General features: G+C 28.0%; 3 protein-coding genes across 4 annotated transcripts; all 3 read right to left on the reverse strand.

The window, feature by feature from the left end:
- Positions 1-469: 469 nt before the first annotated feature.
- Positions 470-13,157, reverse strand: LOC107169092 (mitochondrial inner membrane protease ATP23 homolog). Of its 2 annotated transcripts, none has more exons than XM_089225422.1 (6): positions 13,047-13,157; positions 4,630-4,837; positions 4,503-4,548; positions 2,687-2,768; positions 2,402-2,626; positions 470-778 (listed from the first exon to the last, which is right to left on the reverse strand). In XM_089225422.1, the coding sequence occupies exons 2-6, from the start codon at positions 4,826-4,828 to the stop codon at positions 584-586; spliced, it is 747 nt and encodes a 248-aa protein (XP_089081548.1). In that variant the 5' UTR covers positions 4,829-4,837; positions 13,047-13,157; the 3' UTR covers positions 470-583. The 2 variants fall into 2 exon arrangements, with proteins under 2 accessions (XP_089081548.1, XP_089081547.1); XM_089225421.1 differs by lacking the exon at positions 13,047-13,157 and adding an exon at positions 4,958-5,357.
- A 1-nt stretch (position 13,158) lies between these two features.
- Positions 13,159-15,117, reverse strand: LOC107171079 (glycerate kinase). The gene is made up of 2 exons (XM_015521308.2): positions 14,907-15,117; positions 13,159-14,786 (listed from the first exon to the last, which is right to left on the reverse strand). Exon 2 carries the CDS (start codon positions 14,773-14,775, stop codon positions 13,288-13,290), a length of 1,488 nt encoding a protein of 495 aa, XP_015376794.2. The 5' UTR covers positions 14,776-14,786; positions 14,907-15,117; the 3' UTR covers positions 13,159-13,287.
- A 1,201-nt stretch (positions 15,118-16,318) lies between these two features.
- On the reverse strand, positions 16,319-24,045 carry LOC107171080 (uncharacterized). The gene is made up of 11 exons (XM_015521309.2): positions 23,745-24,045; positions 22,818-22,884; positions 22,206-22,753; positions 21,767-21,827; positions 20,641-20,803; positions 20,188-20,278; positions 19,994-20,089; positions 19,659-19,783; positions 19,395-19,556; positions 17,640-17,789; positions 16,319-17,561 (listed from the first exon to the last, which is right to left on the reverse strand). Exons 1-11 carry the CDS (start codon positions 23,766-23,768, stop codon positions 17,375-17,377), a joined length of 1,674 nt encoding a protein of 557 aa, XP_015376795.2. The 5' UTR covers positions 23,769-24,045; the 3' UTR covers positions 16,319-17,374.
- Positions 24,046-24,363: the final 318 nt, after the last annotated feature.

Genomic DNA, 24,363 nt, shown 5'->3' on the forward strand with positions numbered 1-24,363 from the left:
TCAAAATGTTTTTTAATGAATACCTGTCAGATACACAAAAAAAATTTGCTGTTGATTAAGAATTTGATTATACAGGTATAAGAGTGGTTAAAAAAGACTTGAGGGCTACATGTGGTCTGTGAATTGGACCACTGTGTTTTAATATAAGCCAGTGTCAAGTTTGTACACCATACTATAGATATTATTATACAGTATTTTCAAGCGTATTTGTTTTTTATAATTATTTATAGTACTAATATAATATTTAGATATTTTAACTTGTGTAAGTACATTGTGTACATTGTCAAATTAGCTATACCTATATAGTGTTATTGAGCCAGTGTAAAAATGTAATTACTCACTTTAATACTATTACATTTTTACAGATGTTGTTTACCAATCTCATTTTTAACACAAGTCTATTTTAAAATTATATTCATAGAAAATGATGGCGAGTAAATAAATTAAATTAATAAAAAAAGATTTTGAATTCCATAAGTGACAATATTTTCTATAATGTTTAAAATTTCTTAATTCCAAATACATTTTTCTGTACACCTAATATTGTTTTTATATTCTACACAATGATATAAATAAATAACTATTAATCATAGCCCATTAAAAAAGCTTCAGCATATGCAAGTTCGAAATCAACTTTTTTTCCTCTAATTCTTCTTCCAATAGGTTCTAAATCTGCATAACAACGATCAAATACTTTCTCAACTGCTTCTTTTGCTTGTTCATAAGTGACATCTCTAACAGCCAACACAGAAATAGTGGCTTTATGTTTTACACAATCCTAAATAAAAGTAACAACAAATCAAATAAATTAAAAATATAAAATACAAAACCAATAAAATATAGTTTAAAATGAGTATACAAGTCGAATAACCTTTTTAATTTAATATTTGGTAATTAGCAGGGCTCGTAATTTCATGCATCCGCATGTTTTTTCTGCTACACAGGAAAACATGCTAACTGAGATACAAATCCGTTTCATAACAGTAGTAACAATAATATAAAGTTTAATAGTGCATGTTTTGGGTGTTAAGGCATATTTGGCATATAGTCGATTTTTTAGAGTTGTTAGTGCATATTATTTCATAAAAAAATTTTTTAGACAAATATTTGAAGAGTTTCTTGTTTCTTATTTATTTTCCCGTTTACAAAATGATAGTATTTCTATTTATTACCTACCTATTATTCTCCTGTGACTACCTAGAATAGTCGAAGAAATCCAAGACACATTTACAAAATTAGAAGGACATCACGGAATTGAAATTAAAAAAAAACTAAAATATGTTTTCGACAAAAATATTGGGTACAACATAATTTGTAAAATTTCCAAAGTTTTGAGTGGCGAAGAAGACAATATTGCAAATTTAGATCTACCTGATGATATGACTGCAAACGATTTATTGTACTTCAAATATGCACCCCTTACTTCAGCAGATGTAGAAAGATCTTTTTCTATGCTCAAAAACTTATTGATAGACAATCGCCGATCTTTTAAGTTGGAAAACATAAAAAAAATGCTAATAATACAGTGTAATTTCTTAAGTAAATATAATTTTTATAAACATTATACAAATATATCTGAAAATGAAATACCTAATATTAAATTCCAAATTTTTTAATTGTAGGTGCAGAATAATGGTGTACAAAAATTAGATAACAAAGACATATTATCATGAACTTCACAAGTACCTATTCATTTTTTTTTATTTTACTAATTAAATGTATAAAAATTAAAATTAATAAAAGGCTTTTAAAATTAATGGATATATTCTTATTATTTTAAAATTTGCTCATGGTTTTTTACATAATGCATATTTTCAGTTCATTATTTAATAATTTTAGGGCATATAAATTCATATTTTCGAACTTTTAAGTGCATATTTTAATGCATATTTTGCTAATTTTTAGGGCATGAATGCATGCTTATTTATGCATTTTTCAGTGCATGAACTTACGAGCCCTGGTAATTAGTATTCAATTAAACTTACATAATTTAACTAACTTGTTGTTTTATTCATTTTTAATTTTAAAATATCAATGGACACAAATTAAAGTATAAAATTTAAACTAGCAGTCTCTATAATTAATAAATATGTCTATGCTATACTCAACTAAAACTATCAATAAAAAAGGAATACATGAAATACAGTTTTAAAAAGTCAGTAATCTATTTTAATTGTTGAAAGGAAAAAAATATTAAGAACATATAATTATACACAAATAATAAATGATAAATTAAATTTGAAAGAAAACTTGAATATCTATGAATTCTTGCTTTAGTTAACAAAGTAAATAGAAATTTTACAGGAGCCATAATACCAAATGTTTAGGATTATTCTCAATAGTCAATCGAATATATCAATTAACAAAATTGAATTATAGTCTAATAATTTTTAATTCTTACTTGGTGTTTTTTTCTAAAATTAAATATTGATGAATGCCCTTCTAAAATAGACGATACAAGTCCACAATGAGTCAAATTTGCTGCTCTGATTTCTGTACAAGCTAAATGCTCAACATTCCGGAAGTCTAATTTGCGTGTACAACTATCAAACATGTGTATAAGTTCATGTGTGAGCACACCTTGTATGGTACCCTTTGACGTAGCTGTGTTTTGACATATAACAACCTGTTTAAAAAATAATAATAAATAAAAAATGTAAAAACAAAAATAATAATTATTTTATACTTGATTCATAATTGGATCATATCCCCCATGGACGCTTGTATCACATAGTTCACATACAATATGACGAGATGGGTTGACTTCACTGAAAATATAAAAATAATTTATTGTTATATTAATACCAAAAATAATGCTTACAATGCTGCAATATTATTATACTCGAATTAATAATCATATTCAGTGGTTAACAATTTTTGTTGGCTGGCAGTCAAGCAACACCCATTTTTTTACCTTTATCTATACAAGTTATTATGCCAGAACATAGCGGCCCAAGGCATAAGTCAACCGTGAAGTATGGTTATTTTAACTTGAATATAATATAAAATTGTTTGCACTTGTACAAAGGGTAATTTAAGGGCCATTCACTATCATTTTTATCATTACCAATCTTATTTTGTTTTACAATTAAATTACTCAATTAATTTAACTATTAACAAAAATATTTTTTTTAATAAACTTAAAACTTTTAATAAACTTCGAGAAACCTGCAAAAAAAATCCTAGTTATTATTTACTACATAATTACTAACTCAACTAAATATTGAAATATTTAATACAATTTTGAATTTTTATATTTTAAACAAGCTTTTCGGGTTGGAAAGTGAATCTAGTCAGTGCATTGGGGAAATTCCAAGTAGTTTTCAAAAGCACCAGAAAAAACAAAAAAAAGTAAAGGAAAACGGGAATTTTTATGCAAAATTAATTTTTAAGAAAATCAATTTTATATATTGGTGTAACTCCAAAATGAACGAAGACATATGTAATTTTCACTGAATGTTCATATTGGCATTTTCTGTATTTGATAAAATTTTCAAAATATTTCAAATCTTTTTAATTTATTTATAGACATTTAAAATTTTTCTTTAGTTTTTTATTCTATAAATGTTAATAAAATTTTATTCATTCAGACAAGTAGATTTAAGCTTAAAAATTTAGTAAAGAATTGCAATACAATAACATAATTAGTTAAATCAAAAAGTTATCGCTAGTATGACTAATTCAATTATATATTTTAATTTAATAATAATTAACTAAAACTATTTAATAAATAAATAAACTTTAATTAACTAATCTAAAATAGCCAATTATTTTGTGACCCTATCGGTGATAAACACACGCACACACACAATAATATACAGAATAAAAAATTATTAAACATGTCAAGTAGAATGTTTATAAGGTTTGTGTGATATAATGCTAAAATTTTCTTCTTTTATAATAATTTTTAAATGACTAAAAACACGTAAAAAAAAATCCAATACAAATTTTAATATAAACAAAAAAGGCCAAATTTACTGTGAAGTATGTATTATTAAAGTAAACAATTTAAATTTGATTCATTATTAACTATAATGTCATAAGTGTCTTTATTTCATAATTAATATGCATTTGTGCAATGTCTGGCACTGTTTTATAACATAGTAATGACTAATAGATAGTATATAATGCTACATCACATTTTTTAATAACATCTCAATATTGTCTATGTCATATAACAGAAATGTCGACCAATTGTATAAGAAGTTAATTAAATACATTATTTGACAACACTAAGGTTCTGGCCTTCCAAATCAAATTCTGGGCAACTGTACAAAATTTTGTTTTGCGGGCCCCAATAAATATTATTTAATAAAAAGAGTGTTCCTATAAATATTTCAAGATGTCAAAAATTACAAATTTATTTTAATGGACTCCTAAATTCCAGGTCCAACCGCTCCCCCACCCTTATGTTGGCCCTGTCTAGCTCAGCCACTTTAAAAAACATGTAACTACAATATAATCAGTATAAGCAGTTATTATCTAAAGATGTCACAACTCACCAACCAGATCTGCGTAACGCACCCATCATGATCTTTACCAAAGGACCTTTTAAATATAAAATATAGATATATAGTTATGCTTATAATGTTTATGATGTTTGAAAAATTTATAAATACTGATACATACTTTTGTTTATACAGTAAGCCACTTTTTTTTCACACTTAACTCTTTCCAAGTTTTCATTTCCACGTCCTTGAAACAAAACATTTGTTATGGTTGGTTTATAGGTACCCCTTCTCTCAGGGAATAAATCAAATCCCCATCCGTCATAGTTATCTGTGGACTGTGAGGTTGTTTGGTGTTTGTCTTCTTTGCCCTCGGCCATGAGAGTTATCTGATGCACAAAATAAATTTTACACAGAAATATTAGTAATGACAATAGAGTATATTTTACTATTTTGTGTAGTATATCTACTTGAATAACACTAGAACAGATTACAGAGCCTGTACTTACAAATTTCCTATTAAAACATACAATTATTATTGACAATCATTAATCATTAGTCACTAAAATACCAAATGGCTAAATAGTAAATACTATTATATACAGTACAGTCTAAAATATATTAAATTGTTGTTGATTTAAATTTTAAGTTGTAAAACACATGTAATTCGTTGATAATTTTCTTATCACACCGATTGAATCTTTTCTGATAAAAATTATCATTTTATTTCATGATAACCATAATCTAGGATCATGTATAAGCTTATAGTGTTTTCCACCATTCCACCACACCACACTATTGCAGCAAGGTAGAACTGGTACAGTTCACTGATAATCGTCCCAACACGGGCTGGTGCAAATGTAGATGAAACATAAAATCTATACTTATTACTGATATATAAAGATAATAAAATATTTAATGGGTATTGCACACGGACTAAGATATACAGGACTGGAATCGACATGGCCTGGGGGTAGTAGAAGGCCGGTCCTCAAATGTTTCTAATGGTACAGGTGTGGTTACTAGCGCATTCTAGTAGCGTATATTGGCAATGTACTAATTAATTATTTTTGAAATAATAGTATATTAATATAATTATTGAAATTGTATTTATGAAACCTAATCTTAGTGGTTACTGACTATTATATTTTGTAGACGTATCATCAGACTTAAGTGACTGTAAAAGTATGGCCTTACAGTATTTAGTCAAGGCAGTAGTTAGATAATAGATATTATTAATTTAAGTCATAAAAAACCTTAAATTTTAAGTACATTGCATTGGATATCACACAAATACTTTATTAATTCTAATAGTTTCATCTCTACCATATGCATATTAATTATTAATATGTCTATGATCTATACCTACATACATAAGATCATTTATGTTATGAAATATTAACATTTTTCAAACTTTAAATTGCTTCAGTAATTTGTACTAAGTAGTAAGCATCAAATAAATATACCCTTAGTTATTAAAATAATGTATGTTCATTTTAAAGAAAACATCAAATTTAATAATTTTGCAAAAAGTTTGCCTAATGTTTTCGATACCAGTCCTGTATATCTTAATTCTTAGTCCGTGGTATTGCAGTACTTATCATGATAATGATAATGCGCACGAGCTCCAAAAGCTCGTGCGATTATCTTTGCACTGAGTGCAAAAAACTGACGTAGTGCATTTAGGTGAAACATAAAAAAAGTCCACTCGGTGCACATTAATCTTGCTGATGGAACATAAAAATATGTACTGGTGTAGTCAGTGCAGTGTGGTGGAAAACGCTATTAGATCATATTATTATACAATGGAATGGATAGAGCTACTACATTATAAACGTGTACCACGGGTTGAAGACAACATTATGATGACTGATATATATTGCGTAATCATTATAATATTAAGTAAAAATATGTATTAATTGTATTATGATATGTGATTACGTATTTACTATTAATACTATTTACGTGAATTCAAAATTTGTCCACAGTTAATAATTAATATTCATATTTCATAATTCATTACAGATAATTTTGTAGGTCGTAGGTACCTATTTAAACTATGCTGTGGTAATAATAATGCCATTTAATACTTAGTTTTATACTAATATATGTTTAATGTTTATAGAAAAATTGTATAAATTATACATTTAAAAAAATGGTTATTTCTAAATAATAATCTAAAAAATAAATTTATATTTATATTTATTTTAAAACCCAGTTTAAAATTAAAATCTTAATTTTAAAAATAACTGGAATTTTGTTTTTTGTTATCACTGTCAAAAAACTCAAAATCCCAAAATCAGTGGTGATTGCGGTTAAACCGTGCGACTGAACGAGATATAAATTGCACACAATATGAGCACTATAGCCACAATTATAATAAAAAATTGATAAGGAAGTATTGGCGTTTGCAGTCAAATGTATTTCAAATACAAAAAAAAAACGGGAAAGTGGATGTCGTTTTGCTGTACAGTAGTTACAAGTGGGTTACTGCTGTAATCAGTGGCGGATTTACGGGGGGGGGGGGGTCTGGAACCCCCAAGACACTGATGTATACATATATAATTATATAATTACATAGGTAACGCATACACAGAGTATACCGTAGTATAACATAATAATAAATATATATATTTCTAATTTAAGTAGGCTGATTATTAAAACTCTACTACAATAATAATAATAATATAGTCATGAATTAGAGATAACATATTGTAGTCTTCAGTGTGTATTTCTAGTGTATGATTTTTCTTAATTTTTTTTTATTTGCTCTTTGAAACACAATTGCCTCCGGATGCTAAACCTTTTGGTTTAGGCACACCTCTAACGCCTAACTCGGTTGCGTGTAGGTTTCACAATTTATTAATATTTTCAATTTTTTTTCTTTTCAGATTATGCTGAAAAACATTTATCTATAAATTATATATACAGAATAGATATTTAAGTTTGAAATGCAAAAATAATGATATAATTATCATATTATGGTAACTTATATTTTGATTTAGATGACAAATTACTATTTATACTATGATATCAAAATATTAGCTGTTTCAAAGATCAATTTTTTTATTATATGAATTATACTTAATCTGAAATCGTGTATCATATTGTATACAATATATGCATATTATAGTTCACTATTTTAATATATTATTATAATTTTTTAAATTTTAATACATTAAATCATCTCCATTATAATTATATTTACATCTCAAATTACAATATATGTTGTTATTGTGTTATCATTAGGGTAAATATATATACACCCTAAAACCCTATTAAATATGCATCATGTAGTTATGACCTATAAAATGAAAAAAAATTGAACATGGTAGTTACATAAAAAATGGGGGAACATGTTTTAACTTAAACAGTGCCCACAAATTCATTTATTCTACAAATAAAATCTTATTGTAATACAGCCTCTCAACCACCTAAATACTTTTAAAATTGAATGCAGTTTAATGCTATTATATATATATATATATATATTTAATATCTGTTATAAAGCAAATGAATCTTAAATGTGAATCTGAATTTGAAAATGTTGAGTATTTTTTACGTTAATAGTTATCCAAGATACAACAGTAAAAATAATCTTTAAGAATGCATTGGTCTCGAAAATTTAAAAAAACCACTTGTTACCTATTGGCTATTGTTTTCAAATTACGTTATAAAATCGTTTTGAAGCCCTGCAATTTAACTGAATGTACACATGCCGTTCGTGCTATTAAATTGCATATCCAGGACGCCGTGTTACTATTTACAACATAAAACATTTTCCGTAAGTCAAAAAATATACTTCAGTACTTCTGTTGTGATTGAGAACTATACTATTTTCATATTCTTTAATGCATTGATGAACATGTGCCTATGTTGAAATTCCCGAATTAAAAGTATTGTTTTCATTTCTAAAAGCCAAGCATAGATACAGTATAATAAAGTACTTCACAATTTATTGTATGATGGCCATAAGCGATGTGACTTAATACTTCATTAAAAAAAACTGTATTTGAAACTAATGGAATTTGAGATCTGGTTGATGAAGATGAAACTCGAAAAATCTATCTAGAACTAAGGTATAAACAAAGTTTCTTAAACAAAGACAAATTTATTAACTATTTAATTTTTCCATATAATTAAAATTTGTTAATTTAATATATTTTTGTAGTGATTTAATTGATTAGTGTTAAGGACATTTGTAAATATTAGATAATATATGCGTAGACAAATGATTTAAACCTGACTTTTATATTTCAAATCAACCGGAAAAAGCTAAGTTATATCTATGAAGCATGTATAACAGTTAAGTTATGTTAATTATAAAAGAATTAAACTGGCTCAATAGAAAAGTTAAAAAAAACAAATAAATAAACTAAAATGAGGAAAAAAATATGCGTTTTTGTATAGTAAATTAATGTCCCATAAATAATAATAATTAAAATAGGATATAAGTTGTACGGGACCGATGGCGCAAAAAACATTGTAGAGTACCTAGTATAATAAAACAAAAACAAAAATTTTATTACTTGAAATAATTAATCAAAATGAGTTGAACAAATTACACTATTTTTACTGATCACTACTTATTCTCTTATATATTTTTATTATTTTCGATAAAAATATTCGTTCCATTTTGCATTATTTTAAATTACTGTAAAAAAAAAAATAAAAGAATAAATAAAAAGAAAAGAAATATATTATAAATAGTTATTATTCCAATATCATAATATTGTAATAATATATAACAAAATATACAAAACAAACAAATAAAAATTTGGCATTATGGTTTATTATATTATTATTACACTTTTATACATTAAAACTTATCAAGAATTTAAAAAAGCGGGTAAGTCGTGGTTGTCGCTCTGCTGTACAGTAGGTTACTGTAATGGATGGGATTAAATTTGAATGCAATGATAGGTATCATTGTATACGAAAAACGATTCTGAACGGAGATGATTTGTCTGTCTAGGATATATTATATTTAAATATTGTCATATATATTCTATTTTGAAACAAATATTTTATTTTTCAATTAAGACGCATTTTGCATAAGGCATGGTTAATCAATTTTTCCAAAAACATTGCATGTAGTTATCATAATTACCTTATATTATTATAGATATACCTATATATACCGGGTTTGAGGATAAATCGTTATCATTACGCGATTTCATAAAAATTTAAAACTCAAACGCTCAAAACATTTTTCCTATAATGACGCATCAAATTTTCTCTATAGCTATTTGAAACAAAACTTATGAAAAACTTAGTGTTAATTTTTATAATTTTAGATATAAATACAAACAATATTATGAATTTTGAACTACAAAATAATTTGCAAATATTCATGGTTTTGACGAATTTTTGTCAATATTTAAAATTCAAATGCTGATAAAAATTTAATTTGAATTTCCGGAAGACATTTTTTTTGTGATAAAGATTGACAAATTTGTAAGGAATCTAATATTAAATTTTCAAATCTTAGATTTAAAAAGAAAATTTTAATGAATTTCTAGCTTAAAACAATTTACGAATTTTCGGGATTATTACGTATTTTGTCAAAATTCAAAATTTGAATGTTTATAAAAAAAAATTATGACTATGAACTTATTTTATTTTTCAATTGCTATTGTAACAATATGTTAAGAGCCTTGTTATCAATATTCTCTACCCAAAAAATAAATTTAAAGATATTAATTTTAAAAAAAGCGGGAAGTGGGTATTGCTCTGCTGTACATTAGGGGGTGGGGTGGCCTCTGACTAGGGTAGGTTAAATTTGAATGCAATGATAGGTATCATTGTATACGAAAAACGATTCTGAACGGAGATGGTTTATCTGTCTAGGGTATATTATAGATTATTAAAAATTTTCAAATCTTAGATTTAAAAAGAAAATATTTATGAATTTATAACTTAAAACAATTTGCGAATTTTTGTGATTTTTACGTATTTTGTCAAAATTCAAATTTTGAATGCTTTAAAACAAAAATTATGCTTATATACCTATTTCTTTTATTTTTCAACAGCTATTGTAAAAATATGATAGGAGCCTTGTATTAAATTTTCAAATCTTAGATTTAAAAAGAAAAACTTTTACTAATTTGTATCTAAGATAATTTGAACATTGCCGTAATTTTTACGTATTTAGTAAAAGTTTGAATTTTAAATGCTTATAAAAAAAAATCGTGTTCATGTGTTTTTAATATTTTTCAACTGCTATTGTTATAATGTGTTAAGAGCCTTGTATTTAATTTTCAAATCTTTGATCTAAAAAGAAAAACTTTTATGCATTTCTATCTAAGGTAATTTTAAAATTGCCGTAATTTTTACGTATTAAGTCGATATTTGAACTTCAAATGCTAATAAAAAATATTATCAACACTTCAAAACAAAATTTTCATTAAAATTGAAAATTTCAGTTGTCTATAAATGTCTCAAAAAAAGTCAAAATATTTTGAAAATTAAATCATGTAAAGAAAATGCCAATCTAAATAACTGGTAAAATTTTCAAGTATCTACGACTTATACTTTTTGAATAATAACAAATATTTAAAATCGTTTGAGGATAAATCGGTATCGTAATTTAAAATTCAAACGCACTTAAAATTTTTCCTATAATGATGCTTCGAGTTTCTCTATAGCTACTTGAAGGAAAACTTAGTGTTATATTTTTAATCCTTAGTGTTATAAACACAAAAAATTTTATGATTTTAAACTTCAAAATTACTTGCAAATTTTCGCGTTTTCGACAGATTTCGTAAAAAATTGAAATTTAAACGCTCTTAAAAAAAATGTGATTTATGATTTTTAATTTTTTATAGCTACAATAAGAACAACTCATAAGGATCCTTGTATTAAATCTTCAAGTCTTTTTGGTCGTCCAACATTTTTTTACCAGCACTTTAAAAAAAATTGAAAATTTCAGTGGTCTATAAATAACTCAAAAAAAGTCAAAATTTTTTGAAAATTAAACTGTATATATATATCACTATCATTAACATTTGGTGAAAAGGTACTTGTTTGTTATCGCCCCGCCAGTACGCCGTATAAAATTTATCGCCCCGCCACTCTTGTTTGTTATCGCCCCTCCAGTACATCGCATACAATTTATCGCTATTGCTAATCGTTTGTGAGCTATTTTAGAAGATGAGAAAACTACATTTTATCATTTTTATGATATAAGATATTCGTTCGTTGCTGGCATTCGTTTACCATTTCATTTACTTATTACCTACTACTGAGAAATTCGAAAAATTAAATTTAATACGTTAAAATGAATTTTACTGAATTACTTACAATTGTTTCAAACATCTCAACTCCATTATAACTATAGATTCATAATATATTTTCTACATTTTTATACATATTTTATATTTTATACATTTTTGAATTTAAATTTTATACTATACATTTATATATTTAAAACTATTAAAATAAAATAATATTATACATTGAAATATTTTTTTTTATTTATAGAGGGGCGATAACAAACAAGAGTGGCGGGGCGATAAATTTTATACGGCGTACTGGCGGGGCGATAACAAACAAGTACCGGTGAAAATTTCAAGTATTTACAGTGATTAGTTTTTGAATTACAACCATATAAAAAAATCGATTTGGTCGAAAACTGGTTTTGCGTAAAAATTCCCGTTTTTCTGTCATTTTTTTTTGTTTTCATCGATTTTTTTGAAAACTGTGGGAAAATGTTTTTTTTTGACCTCTATAATGCACCAAGGATATTCACTTTTACATCGGAAACCACCCCCAAAGTTTGAAATTGAAGCATTATTTCAACTAGTTATGCTGTACACCAGGGATGGGCTACTGGCGGCCCGCGGGCCGCATGCAGCCCTCGAACCTTTATTATCTGGCCCGCGCTACATTTTCAAATTACTTCATATAATTTTAGCGACTATCTGTGTTTTATTTTATTTTATTATGTTTTTCGATAAAATGTGTATATAAATTCTTATCTAGTTTTAAACCGAAACTAAATTATTAAATGTCTAAATATATATTTATAATGGCGTAGCTAACATAGTATTTATTTCATTTTCGGTTTAGTCATATCCGTACTGCCGTTAGTAAATTTAATGGACCTTTTTTTTTTTTGCTTTCTCCTATGCATTGCGGCCCGCTAGATTTTAAAGAACTTAAAAGTGGCCCGCTAGTTACTTTGAGTTGCCCATCCGTACAGAGACAAAAAAAAAAAAAAACACATCATTGTAAAATCAATACATTCATCACTTCGTTCAGAATCTAAAATACAAAAGTTCAAAATGTATTCAATCAAACTTTGTAATATTTATTGTTTACATAATTTACTAAAAATTTTTCAGTATTCATTTGTACTTGATAATCAAGAGTAGGCGTGAATAACGCCATCTAGTAGATATCTGATCGTTAAGTGACACACTATTGTATAATGTTCACAATATACTTGTATTGCCTAAATACGATACAACTATAACATACCAATTTAATATAAAAGACTCACATGTAAACAGGTCAGGAAATTAGATCGACTCATAATAAAATCAGTTTCAATTAAGAACGGTTCAACTCGTATCATGTAAACGTAGTATATATTACCTTAAGCTGTCTTTAGATGATCGTATGAATTTCGACATTGCAAACGCTTCAAACGTTAGCGTTTTTATTGTAAAACGTTCTCTGCAATGAAAGGATTCTTCTTAGATAGTACTATCAAAAATTAAAAATCTTTATTATCAACATAAAAATTAAAGTATAAAATAAAAGTTTCAGTTATTCAATTTATCGTCTATTACAATTATTTACAACAGATAAACGATTATCATTTGGTGCTACGATCTTATTTCGGTTTGATGATCAAAATGTGCAGATCCATCACATTCGTGCCGGTGTGTCCGATTTTAAGTAAATCGCTATTACCACCGCAATCGAGTGACGAATAAAATCCGTAGCTGTCGTTGTTGTCGACATAATGCGAAGGGTTCAGGCCTTGGGACAGTGCCAAGTCCTCAAGTTCCGGGTAACCAAACGCCCCGCACGCATCGGTAGGGCCATCGATGCCGTCTGTGCCGCCGCTGAAGAACAGCACGTCGAACCGGTGCAGACCGTCGTCACGGCGTCTCGCCGTCCCCAAGGCCAAAGCTACCCTCAGCGCCAACTCTTGGTTCCTGCCGCCCAGGCCATTACCACGGACCACGACCGTGGGTTCGCCGCCGCTCAGTATGCACAAGCCACGGCCTTCGGATGACGCTTCGACGACCCTGTCCGTCAGGCCCTCAACGTCCACTCCGCCGCCGACTACCGAAGACGATACCTTCAGTTTCTGTTTGCGTTTCTCGTCCGTTGCTCCCAAGTACAGGCCACACGCGTACGCTATGAGATCTGAATAAAACGTGGACACCAGAGCAACGTCACCGCGGAGCGACGTAGTCACGAGTACGGCCTCAAAGTCTCGACTGGCGTACTCGAGTCCCGCCCGTAACGCCACGGTGTTGTTACCGATCACGTGATTGTGAACTCTGTCAAACCGCGCCGAGGTGCCGTTGAACGATTCGTTTCGCAAGAGCGCGTCGACAACGGACTTTGGCATCTTATCGCGCAGACCTAAGCGGTCGACGATTTCGATGGGCAGATGGTCGGGGTCGTCGTTGGGCACGGTGGGTCCGCTGGCGATGGCGGTCAACGGGTCGCCCACGACGTCAGACAGGATCAGTGAGATCACGGTGCACTCGTCCCGGACCGTCCCGATTAGTCGGCCACCCTTGACCCGGGACAGCGCTTTCCTCACGGCGTTCAGCTGTTCGATCGATGCACCGGCCGACGACAACAGGTTGGTGGCGAGGATTTTGTCGCGGAGGGGCACGGTCGGTGAACACAACAGGGCGGAACCGCCGCCCGATATTAGTACGATTAGCAAATCGTCCCTTTCCAGACGGGCTAGCGTACTTATGATGCGATCGGTGTTTTCCACCGACTGCTGGTCGGGCATGTTGTTCCGGGCCGCCTCCATGACGCACATTCTGGAATTGTCCAGCAAGGAGGAGGGCCGTCGGGTCCCGAACGGAACGCTCACTGCGGCTTCCTTGAGACGACCGTCGAGTACGTTGTGCACTTCAAGCGCCATGTTCAGCACCGCTTTACCGAAACCGACCACATAGACGTCGCCTGGCACGCTGTACACCGAAGAGTCGTTGACGGAGAGCTTTTTTGAATCAAATCTCAGTGTGTTTCTGACGATGTTTCTGGGCGACACCGATTTTACGCATTCTTCGAAAACCTTCACAACGTATTTCTTCATTTCCGCCAAACGATCGTCCTCCGAACACATTATTTGCAATCCTGCAGAGCAAAACGCGATCGATACGTCAACCAATATAATATTATTATCACTATTACTTAAATGACAATAATTTCGGATTATTTTTCGTTTAGGTAAAAAAATAACTTTTATTCACTTACCGCGTCGATGATAAATTTGCCATGGTCAGAGCCCGATCGCTTTTATCGGGAATTCGTTTTCAACTGCGACAAGACTGTTATTTGAGTACGTGCATGATGACATATCATAATTATTATATTGTAACTCCGTCTTAGCAATAATAAATCCTATTATCGAATACTCGCATAGAATTATAAACCGGACATATTAAGACGAACCATTAATTCGATAACAACACACTTATCGTCGTTATCAAAAACGTTCGTCGATAGAATTCGATTGAAACACAACTTACTGCATTGCATTATAACATTATAATATTATATACGTAATTTCAAATTTTGAGCGCGAAAACTTGATAGACTTATATATACAACTCGAATACCTTAATTGGATTTATGTTAAACCAATTGTACAAAGTACATCGTAGGTACGTGACAGCACAGGACTTTCTCGTGTAATGGCTGTTAAATTTGATTTTCATGTAAATATGCTATCGTGTGAATATTTTAATTTTTTACAATATTTTTTAAGACGACTACGCTATAGCCATCACGTGTGTTATCTCCGTCTTACAAGTGCGTAACATATTAAATTTATGCTCAGCAGATAATGTTAGTTTAAAAATTAAAGTAAATTAACCTCCTCTTAAACTTAAATCAAGAATATTATTTGTGTTCGTATATTGGGTTTTTACGATGGCTCAATTTTTTAGAAGTGTTGCGTAGGTATATAACATTATAGCATAGCGTAAATTAAAAATGCACATAACACAAAACTGAACTATCGTAAAAACTCGACATATACGAACACGGATAACGTTATTAGCTTTACATTTTATAGGAGGTCAATTCACTTTAATTTTTCAACTGACGGAGCTAAACGTGATCTTCTGAGCGTAAAATTGCTGTGGTACGCACTTATAACTTGTAAGACGGAAACAACACATGCAAGTATAGCGATCTCTTAATACGTAATAAGTTCTTAGTCAGGAACCTGTATCGTCGTTATTAGATATTTTAAGAGGGCGCTTAAGTTCCATGTTATTATGACTTTATGGGACCTAATTTAAGGCCTATTTTTTTGAATATTATGTTCTGATTTTAAAAACAAACTTACAAAATTCCACTTTATTTTTATGGATTAAATTTTTTCAATACACTGGCCACGGGAGTCCATAAAAAGTCTTAAAATAGTATTGGCCATGAGTATGAGAGAAAACAAATAATGCGCTGATGCCCTCTTAAGTGTTGGAAATGTTCTATAAATTTACATTTATAATAAAAAAAGCAACCATAAAACATTACAATAGAAGTTAGTCAAAAAAGTTAAATAGACAATACAATATATTTAATCATAAGTCATTAAAATTTGACCACTTTTCTTAAACATAACGCTGCCTGAAAAAAATTGGAATTTTTACAAACACGACTTGAATATTTTACAATATTATTTTATTATTTATTTCACTAGATATATTTACAAAGTACAATGTTAAAAAATTAAACAATTACAACTAACACGTGCCTTGGTATTGTATTAATTAATTCTCAAAATATATAACACAATATAATGTTGCTTGGATAAATTTAAAAATAAAATTTACTATATATTAGGATGGAATAATATAAGGGTTAGAAACACAATGTTTAACATAAAGATAGGTTAAAACCAAATCCACTAAGTTATATAGTTTAAAAAAAAAACAAATAATAATAATAATTATAGAATGAAACACTTAATGCAAAGTTAGTAGGCATGTGTTATAATTTATAAATAACTGCTTACAAAAATTAGAAAGCATAATAATAAGTTTAGTTAAAAATAAATTGATATATTTTAATTTTCAAGAATCTTGATTTACAAATTAAACTCATTGATTAAAATAGCTCATCTTCAAAATATTTAAAAATTACAAACATTTTAAAGGTGAGAATTACAAACAATAAAGATATGACATACAACCATTTTCAGTTATTTTAATCCTATACATATTTTATAGCTAAACTATAAATAATAATGATTACTTTTTTTACAATGAAAACATATAATTTAATTGTTGAAAGAGGAATAACAATAAAATGTCACTTTTTAAGTGTATTGTAAAATTAATACAAAAAAAAAAAAAAAACATAATCCACTGTATATATCCAAATTAAATTGATAGATTGTTACCAACCAAATTATTCAATATATAAATACACAAATGAAAATTTTTCATTCTTAAAAATCATATTTAAAAGAAGGTATTGTAATAATAATAAATAATATATTTGAAATTTAAATTTAACAGATACATAACATGTAAAATTATAATTGTAATCAATAGTTTAGTATGTGATCTACGCTTTGTTTATAAAGTAATATAAAAAATGTATTTACATTTACTAACAAAACATAGTGAGTAAATAATAATTCAGGAAGTATTAAGTGTACAAAATAAGATAAATAGATCTAAAAAATTTTATATTGATGTAACTAAAGTATTTCAGTTTCTATCAAGTTTGCCTATGAGTTCGTCACAAAGATTAGTAAGCTCAGCGTTTTCCACGTCTTTCCTATCTAAAGACTCTTGTAATGATCTAACTTTAACTTCCAAGCGTTTGTTCATTATTCTCATTTTTGAAGTCTCTGCCTCAAATGACCTCTCCTTCTCATTTATTTCTTCGGTGGCTCTAAAAAATATACACAACAATTAAAAAACTTAGTGATTAAAAAAATCACAACAATTTCAATAACTTTAATATTATTACTTATTCATTTGTTCAGTGGCATGTATTTTTAACCTCATGTATTTGTCTTCATACTTTTTGAGAGATTCTTCAAATTCTTTGATACAGTTTTTATATTTCGTTTCATTTTCTTTCATTGCTTCAATTACTTGTTTTGAGGAATTATATTTTCTATAAAAAAAAAAATGTAAGTCAAATAAAACTAATTGAACTTATTTAAGAAATTATTTTATGTACTATCAAAATTAAAAATATTTAAATTAGTACTGTATTTAGTATAATTTACATATAATACAAATTAGTTATTTTTTAAATGGCTTTTCTCAAAAAATGTACAAATTAATTATACATCTTTAGACCAAAGAAAAAACTATCAACTAAAAGCCATACAAATAAAATACAATAACTTGTTTTATTGTAAATGTTATCCTTCTAAAAACTTTTTAGGTCTTAAAAACCAGACCTAGTGCATACACCTAGTCCATGCAGCCTACATCAGAGCCAGTGAACAAATTTTAACCAGTTTTCTAAACTTAAAATGTATAATAAATAATCTCATAATATATATATAATATAATATATTATAAAAATTATAAGTTTTTATATCATTTTGAGTCACTTAGATCTGGCGTTATATAATCATAAAAATGAATTAAATGTTTATCTTAAATATAAAAGAAAAAAGGTGGATACTGTTCTGATGTACAGTTGGTTACAAATGGGTCACTATAATGGATAATGTTAAACTTAAACTCAATGATAAAATATCATTGTATACAATTAATGATTCAGAGCGGTACAGTTCACCAGTTAGTCTTTAATATGATGATATTTTTAAATTAAAACAAAATAACTATGATCATTTGTAATCTTATTTTGTCTAAATTTGAACTTAAAATATCAATGTAAATATATATATATATATATTGGTGACAGTATGAACTACTTATGGGGATGCCTTTCTTTAAATTCTCATAATCTTTAGTTGTAAAAACTAAAATATTTATAAATTTGTAAGAACAAGATAAATTATGACAAGTTTTAAGCTTTAAATGGCTATATAAAAAAAAAATTGTCAATATGGATCTTCAATATTTTTTTAATTGTCATTATAATAATTTATAAGGTACCTTGTTTAAAATTTTCAAGTTTTTTGACTTAATGAAAAAAACCAAAAAAATATTCAAATTTAAAATATCTATAAATACTTTAAAGTGAGTCAATATATTTTGAAACATTGAAAATTTAAATAATGTAAAAAACGGTTAAATAATGTAATTTTTTAATAAATGATTTATTTTGATAAGTTTCAATTTATACACTTGCTCCTTTATCTGAAATGATAATTAACTTAAAACTAACAGCAACTCAAATGTACTGATGTAAGTATGTAATGCATCATGATTTTAACATTTTTATTATAACAATAATATTGATAAAAATCCCAGCACTAGTAATAACTAATATTTTATTTTTAATTCATAGAAAAGGGGTATTTTTAGTTCAAAGAAAAAGGATATTTTTAATTTATTGAAAAAATATTTGAAAGTTTAATTGGGCAAAAAATAAGAAAAATAAAGTTTACATTAGATTAATCTGAATTACCTAAGACTTATTTTCCACTTACTGAGTTACAAGTACAAGAAAAAACATTGTATCAAAATCCTATAACTATTATCTATGTACCTAACCCAAACTACAATAATTAAAAATTGAATTAGCTTGTAATAGTATAGACTCTTTACATAATCTAGTTAGAAAGCAAATAAACCTTACTCATGAACATCATTAAATGCCATTTCTGAATTTTGGAGGTGACGTTCCATTTTTGCTCTTTCTTCTTCGATATACGCAATTCGCGCTTCATATTCTTTATGTACATCTTCTTTTTTAGAGACCATATCAGAAATAGTTTTTTCATATTCTCCAATCACAGTACTACACATAAATATATAATTTAATCAGATTATAGTACCATTATACAAACTTTATTAAATAATTGTAAAAAAGATATAAATGTAAGTATTAAATTATATGTACCTTAATTGATCTTTGCTTTTAGTTACTGATATCAATGAGTTGGTTAAGTTTTTTATTTTTTCCTTGTCAGCAATACATTCATTTTTTAGGTTCTTGATTTCGCATTCCAACTTTTCTATTTTATCCTACGCACAAAAGAAGTAACAGTAATAATATTAGACATTTTAATAGGTAAAGCTAAAGATAAGGGAGTTTTACAGAATATGCATAGTTTGTAACTGTTGATAGACCTATAATTTTGTAATAATATACATAATCTCAAATAATTTATACTAAATTTAAATTTAGCTTAAGGTAGTATTTTATTGACTTATAACAAAATTTATTTTATATACTTGGTAACATTTTTCTCGGTCATTAGTTTTGGTATTGGAACTGTTACTGAACTTTTCATCTTTGGTAATAGACTGATTCATTTTGTTATCTGAAATCTGAAAATTAAAAATGTATAAGACATTAACTGACTGATTATTAATAATTATCATCACTTTGAAAAATACAAATATTTATTTAACATATGGTTACGTACATTCAGAGATTTGTTAGAACCACTACTAGATTGTGGAGAATTAGTCAATATCGTTTTATCTGCGACTAATATATTTTCAAATACTTCTTTCCTGTGAGAAAAAATGGATATTTAATTAATTTCAGATTATCCATAAATTGTATTAAATTTGAATAAGTTGCTTTTTATTTAAAAGTTAATTAGGTAGGTATTAATTAAATAAAAAAAAAATTAATTTTTAGATTTAGAACAATTTTACACATTAGTAATAATAATTAAAAATAATAATCATATTGGGAGGCGCATTAAAAAATCATAAATATGCAAGAATAGTGACTTGAGTTTTTTAAGTTTTTTTCTTTATAAAATATGACATATATATTGTGTATAAGAGGATTAAAATGTTTGTATTCCTTTGAATGATTTAAGATAATACAATTATAATCAACACAACATTAAGACATATTTACTCACCGTGCATTGGACTCCTCGTTAGCTTTTTTCACAATAGGGTCAAACGCTACATATAAAGATTTTCTAGAAATAGTTAACCTTCTAATATCCTCTTCATTTAAAGATCTCACAGATTCAAGAGCTTCTAAATTATCAAAATTAAACCCAGAAGATGAATTGAAACCTATTAACAAAACATAATTTAATGACTACACTAGACATTACTAGAATGATATTTTACAATATCTATCAAATTATTAAGATTCATTTTTAATCTTATAAAAATGTGTACATTATTTTATGGAAATAAGTATTAAATGTTGATTTTATTAAATTGTATTCAGATAATTTAAATTGATCAACTTAAGTTACTTGATACATCATAAAACCAGATGACTAAATTGAAAGTTTACCAATTGCACTTTAAATGACCTTTTAATGTAACAATTGCGCTCAAAAATTTTAGGGTTGATATACCAATTGAGCTCTAAAAATTTTAGAGTTGATAGACCAGTTGCGCTCTATACATTTTACATTACCTAAGGAAAACTTATTAGCTAGTTACTAACCGATATTTTTGCGAGTATTAATGTGTAATTGAGATTTCTAGTTTTTTACTACATTTGCACTAGTTACCACATATGAATCATGGAGCATTTAACTCATGACCTATGACCCGCGTGTTGACCCTAAGCCCAAGTTTGAGGAACTAATAGCCATTATACCTGATACTGTTATAAAATATATTATACCAGTCACTTTAGCCAGTAATCAATTGATCAATAAATATCAGGTAACTTTGAATACAAGCACAATTGGTATATTGACCGTAAAATATAAAGAGCGCAATTGGTATACTAACCGTAAAATATAAGAGGCGCAATTAGTACAATGACCCTGAAATGTATGCAGCGCAATTGGTACACTGACCCTAAAATATATGCAGCGCAATTGGTATATTGACCCTAAAATACAAATTTTGTTTTATGTGCAATTGGTCCATGCCAACTTAATTAACCAATACGCCTGTTGATATCTTAACATAATAAGTATAAAATAAGCAAATAATACCTAAATTTAAATATATAAAATATGGTTAATACAACATGGTTACAATTTTAATTGTAATAATAGTAAGTAAAATTACCTTCAGCTATTACAGGTCCTGCTTCACTAGAATTTTTTATTTCACTTTCAAAAATATTTGACTGAAAAATATTAACAATAATAATGATCAGTTTGATGTTTAATTTAATGATTTCTAAGAGACAAACATTTAAAAAAATGTGATAATTTTTAGCCTTAAAATGTATGCATTATAAACCAATTAAAATCATATATTACAGATACAGTTAATCATTGCAATCATTTATAAATATATTTGGCATTTATTGTAGTTGTTATTAATTCAGTATATAGAAGTTACAAATAACAAATTTAATAAACCATATCGAATATATTTTAGCAATATAATTATATTTCTTTTAACAGTTTTAACGATCAGAGAATGTGGTAGATTATCTATTGTTACTTGTTTTTGTTAATATTTTATAGTTTATAATACTAGGTTTAATTATTAATCATACCTGGAATTTGTTTTCTGATCCTATACCATCCATTAGCGAAATATTTAGTTTCTGTGCTGAATTGTTCAAGTCTGAATTTAATTGATGTGATATTTCTTCAGATGATTTATTTGAGAAAGAATGTGGAGTTAAATTATGAGAAGAATCTTCAAAATCAGAGCTAACTAAATCCAAATTTACTGATGTTAAATTTTCATGTATTGATTCAATATTACTGCCAGAGTCATTAATGTCTTCGTTGCATATAGTTGATGAAAAGTCTAAACTATCTAACTGTTGGTTTTCAACAGAATCTGTAACAAATGACCTGTAAATAGAACTGTCATTTGAAGTTACAGGCCTGCCGCTATCTGAATCAGCTGAATCTGGACGTTCTTTTAGATCAAAATCTTCTTCAATCACTAAACTATCAGGTCTTATCCTTGAAACTTGTGGAGTAGCTAAAGCAAGACGTTCTAATTTGTTTGTGAGCTGAGAAATGTTAAAACCACCCAATGATACATCACCTAAATACTCTTCATGACTACTGAAAATATTGTCTGAACCATCTGTAAACATTTTTTGTATGTATATTTGTTAGTTATAGAACAGATAAAAAATGTAAATGTTTACCATTTTTTATGACTGTCTTGTCTTGAAATGAACTGTTAGACGATTCTGTTCCATTTGGAAGATTAGGCTGTAATAAAGGAATAAAATTACTAGTATACCACATTATGTACTTTATAACATAGCATAACTACAACACAATATACTATCTCAAATTATCACAGTTTTATGAAATTTCTTTTAAAAAAAGAATAGGTACTATACTTCTAACAATAATTGAAATGTAAGTACCATAATATTATTCAAAATCAAGTTGTAGCCATACAATGTTTTGTTTATATTCTTAGTGATTATGTTGTATAATAATACATATTATACAACTTAAATACTAATAGTAGTGTTCAGTAAAAACATAAAATTTGGTTCGATGGCATCTTAATTTGTGATTGTAAAATTAATGAATTTTTAATGGAATAATGACATTCTCTACATAAGGTTATGGATAAAAAAAAGTGTATCCGCCTACATGATCAAGTCGACAGGTATGGAATATCTATGCCACATCATTACTACCTATATGCCCTCATAGGATAAAGATCTTATGATATATATATTTATCTTATTCACAAAATGTATATTCGTAAATGGCAGAATAATTTGTGATTTTATTGTAAACAACAAATTCTATAGGAGACATAATATATTTAGGTAATCAACACTAGTATAAATTAAAGATTTATCAACAAATCAGTCTGACCCGACACCATTCCAAATAGAATGCAAACATATAATTAAAAAGTGCTACATATAAATATATTTCTTTAAAAGCTTTGCAATATTACAGCTGTAATATAATTTTTCCTTAACCTTACCTTTTGACATCGGAGTTGACATAATCCTAGCCCTATTTGGCGTTGCAGCATTTAACAAAAACAACATATAATGGCAACACATATTGAGTAAGCGAAGTCAATAACAACAATAATTTACCTGATTTTCTTGGTCCAGCATCATATCATTCCTTGTTGTCGTGGTAGTAGTAAATATTTCTGAAATTGAATATTATTATTTGCGCAGCGAGAAGGTCAATTGCGAAGTACAGTAAACAAAGAGTAGGCTGTCAAAAACTGAATAACGGTGCTAGCAAGTAACAGTAGTAACACCAGTAACTAATCCACAATTCGACAATATCATATTTTATTGTAGTCGTTGTGATGATAAAAAGTACAAACTGTAGAATGTACTCGTAGCTGTAGCCTTTAGGCAGTGGTCAGTGTAGCAGACGATAAAAGTTGACCAAAGCAAACGTTATCAACGAACGTATCAGTAGAACCGTTAGGTAACAAGTCGGTTCAAACCGTACGTGCACTCAGGTTACCGCAGAACAATAGCGAGGTAATAGCACAATAAAATTACAGTGTCTATATCCTGGTAATAGTGGTAATAGCAGTATTAGAGCTACCAAATTTCATGATACTGCAACTGCGTGTACAAAACTAATAATATAATATTATTGTCATTATTGACTAAAATGCAAAAATGTACGATGGTACGATTAAGCAAATTAAATTAAATTTGTTATAAGCTTATAACTATAATATCGTTATAA

Source organism: Diuraphis noxia, unplaced genomic scaffold (assembly GCF_037042655.1).
Source record: "Diuraphis noxia isolate RWA-SAM2 unplaced genomic scaffold, SU_Dnox_SAM2 contig0004, whole genome shotgun sequence".
Taxonomy (NCBI): domain Eukaryota; kingdom Metazoa; phylum Arthropoda; class Insecta; order Hemiptera; family Aphididae; genus Diuraphis; species Diuraphis noxia.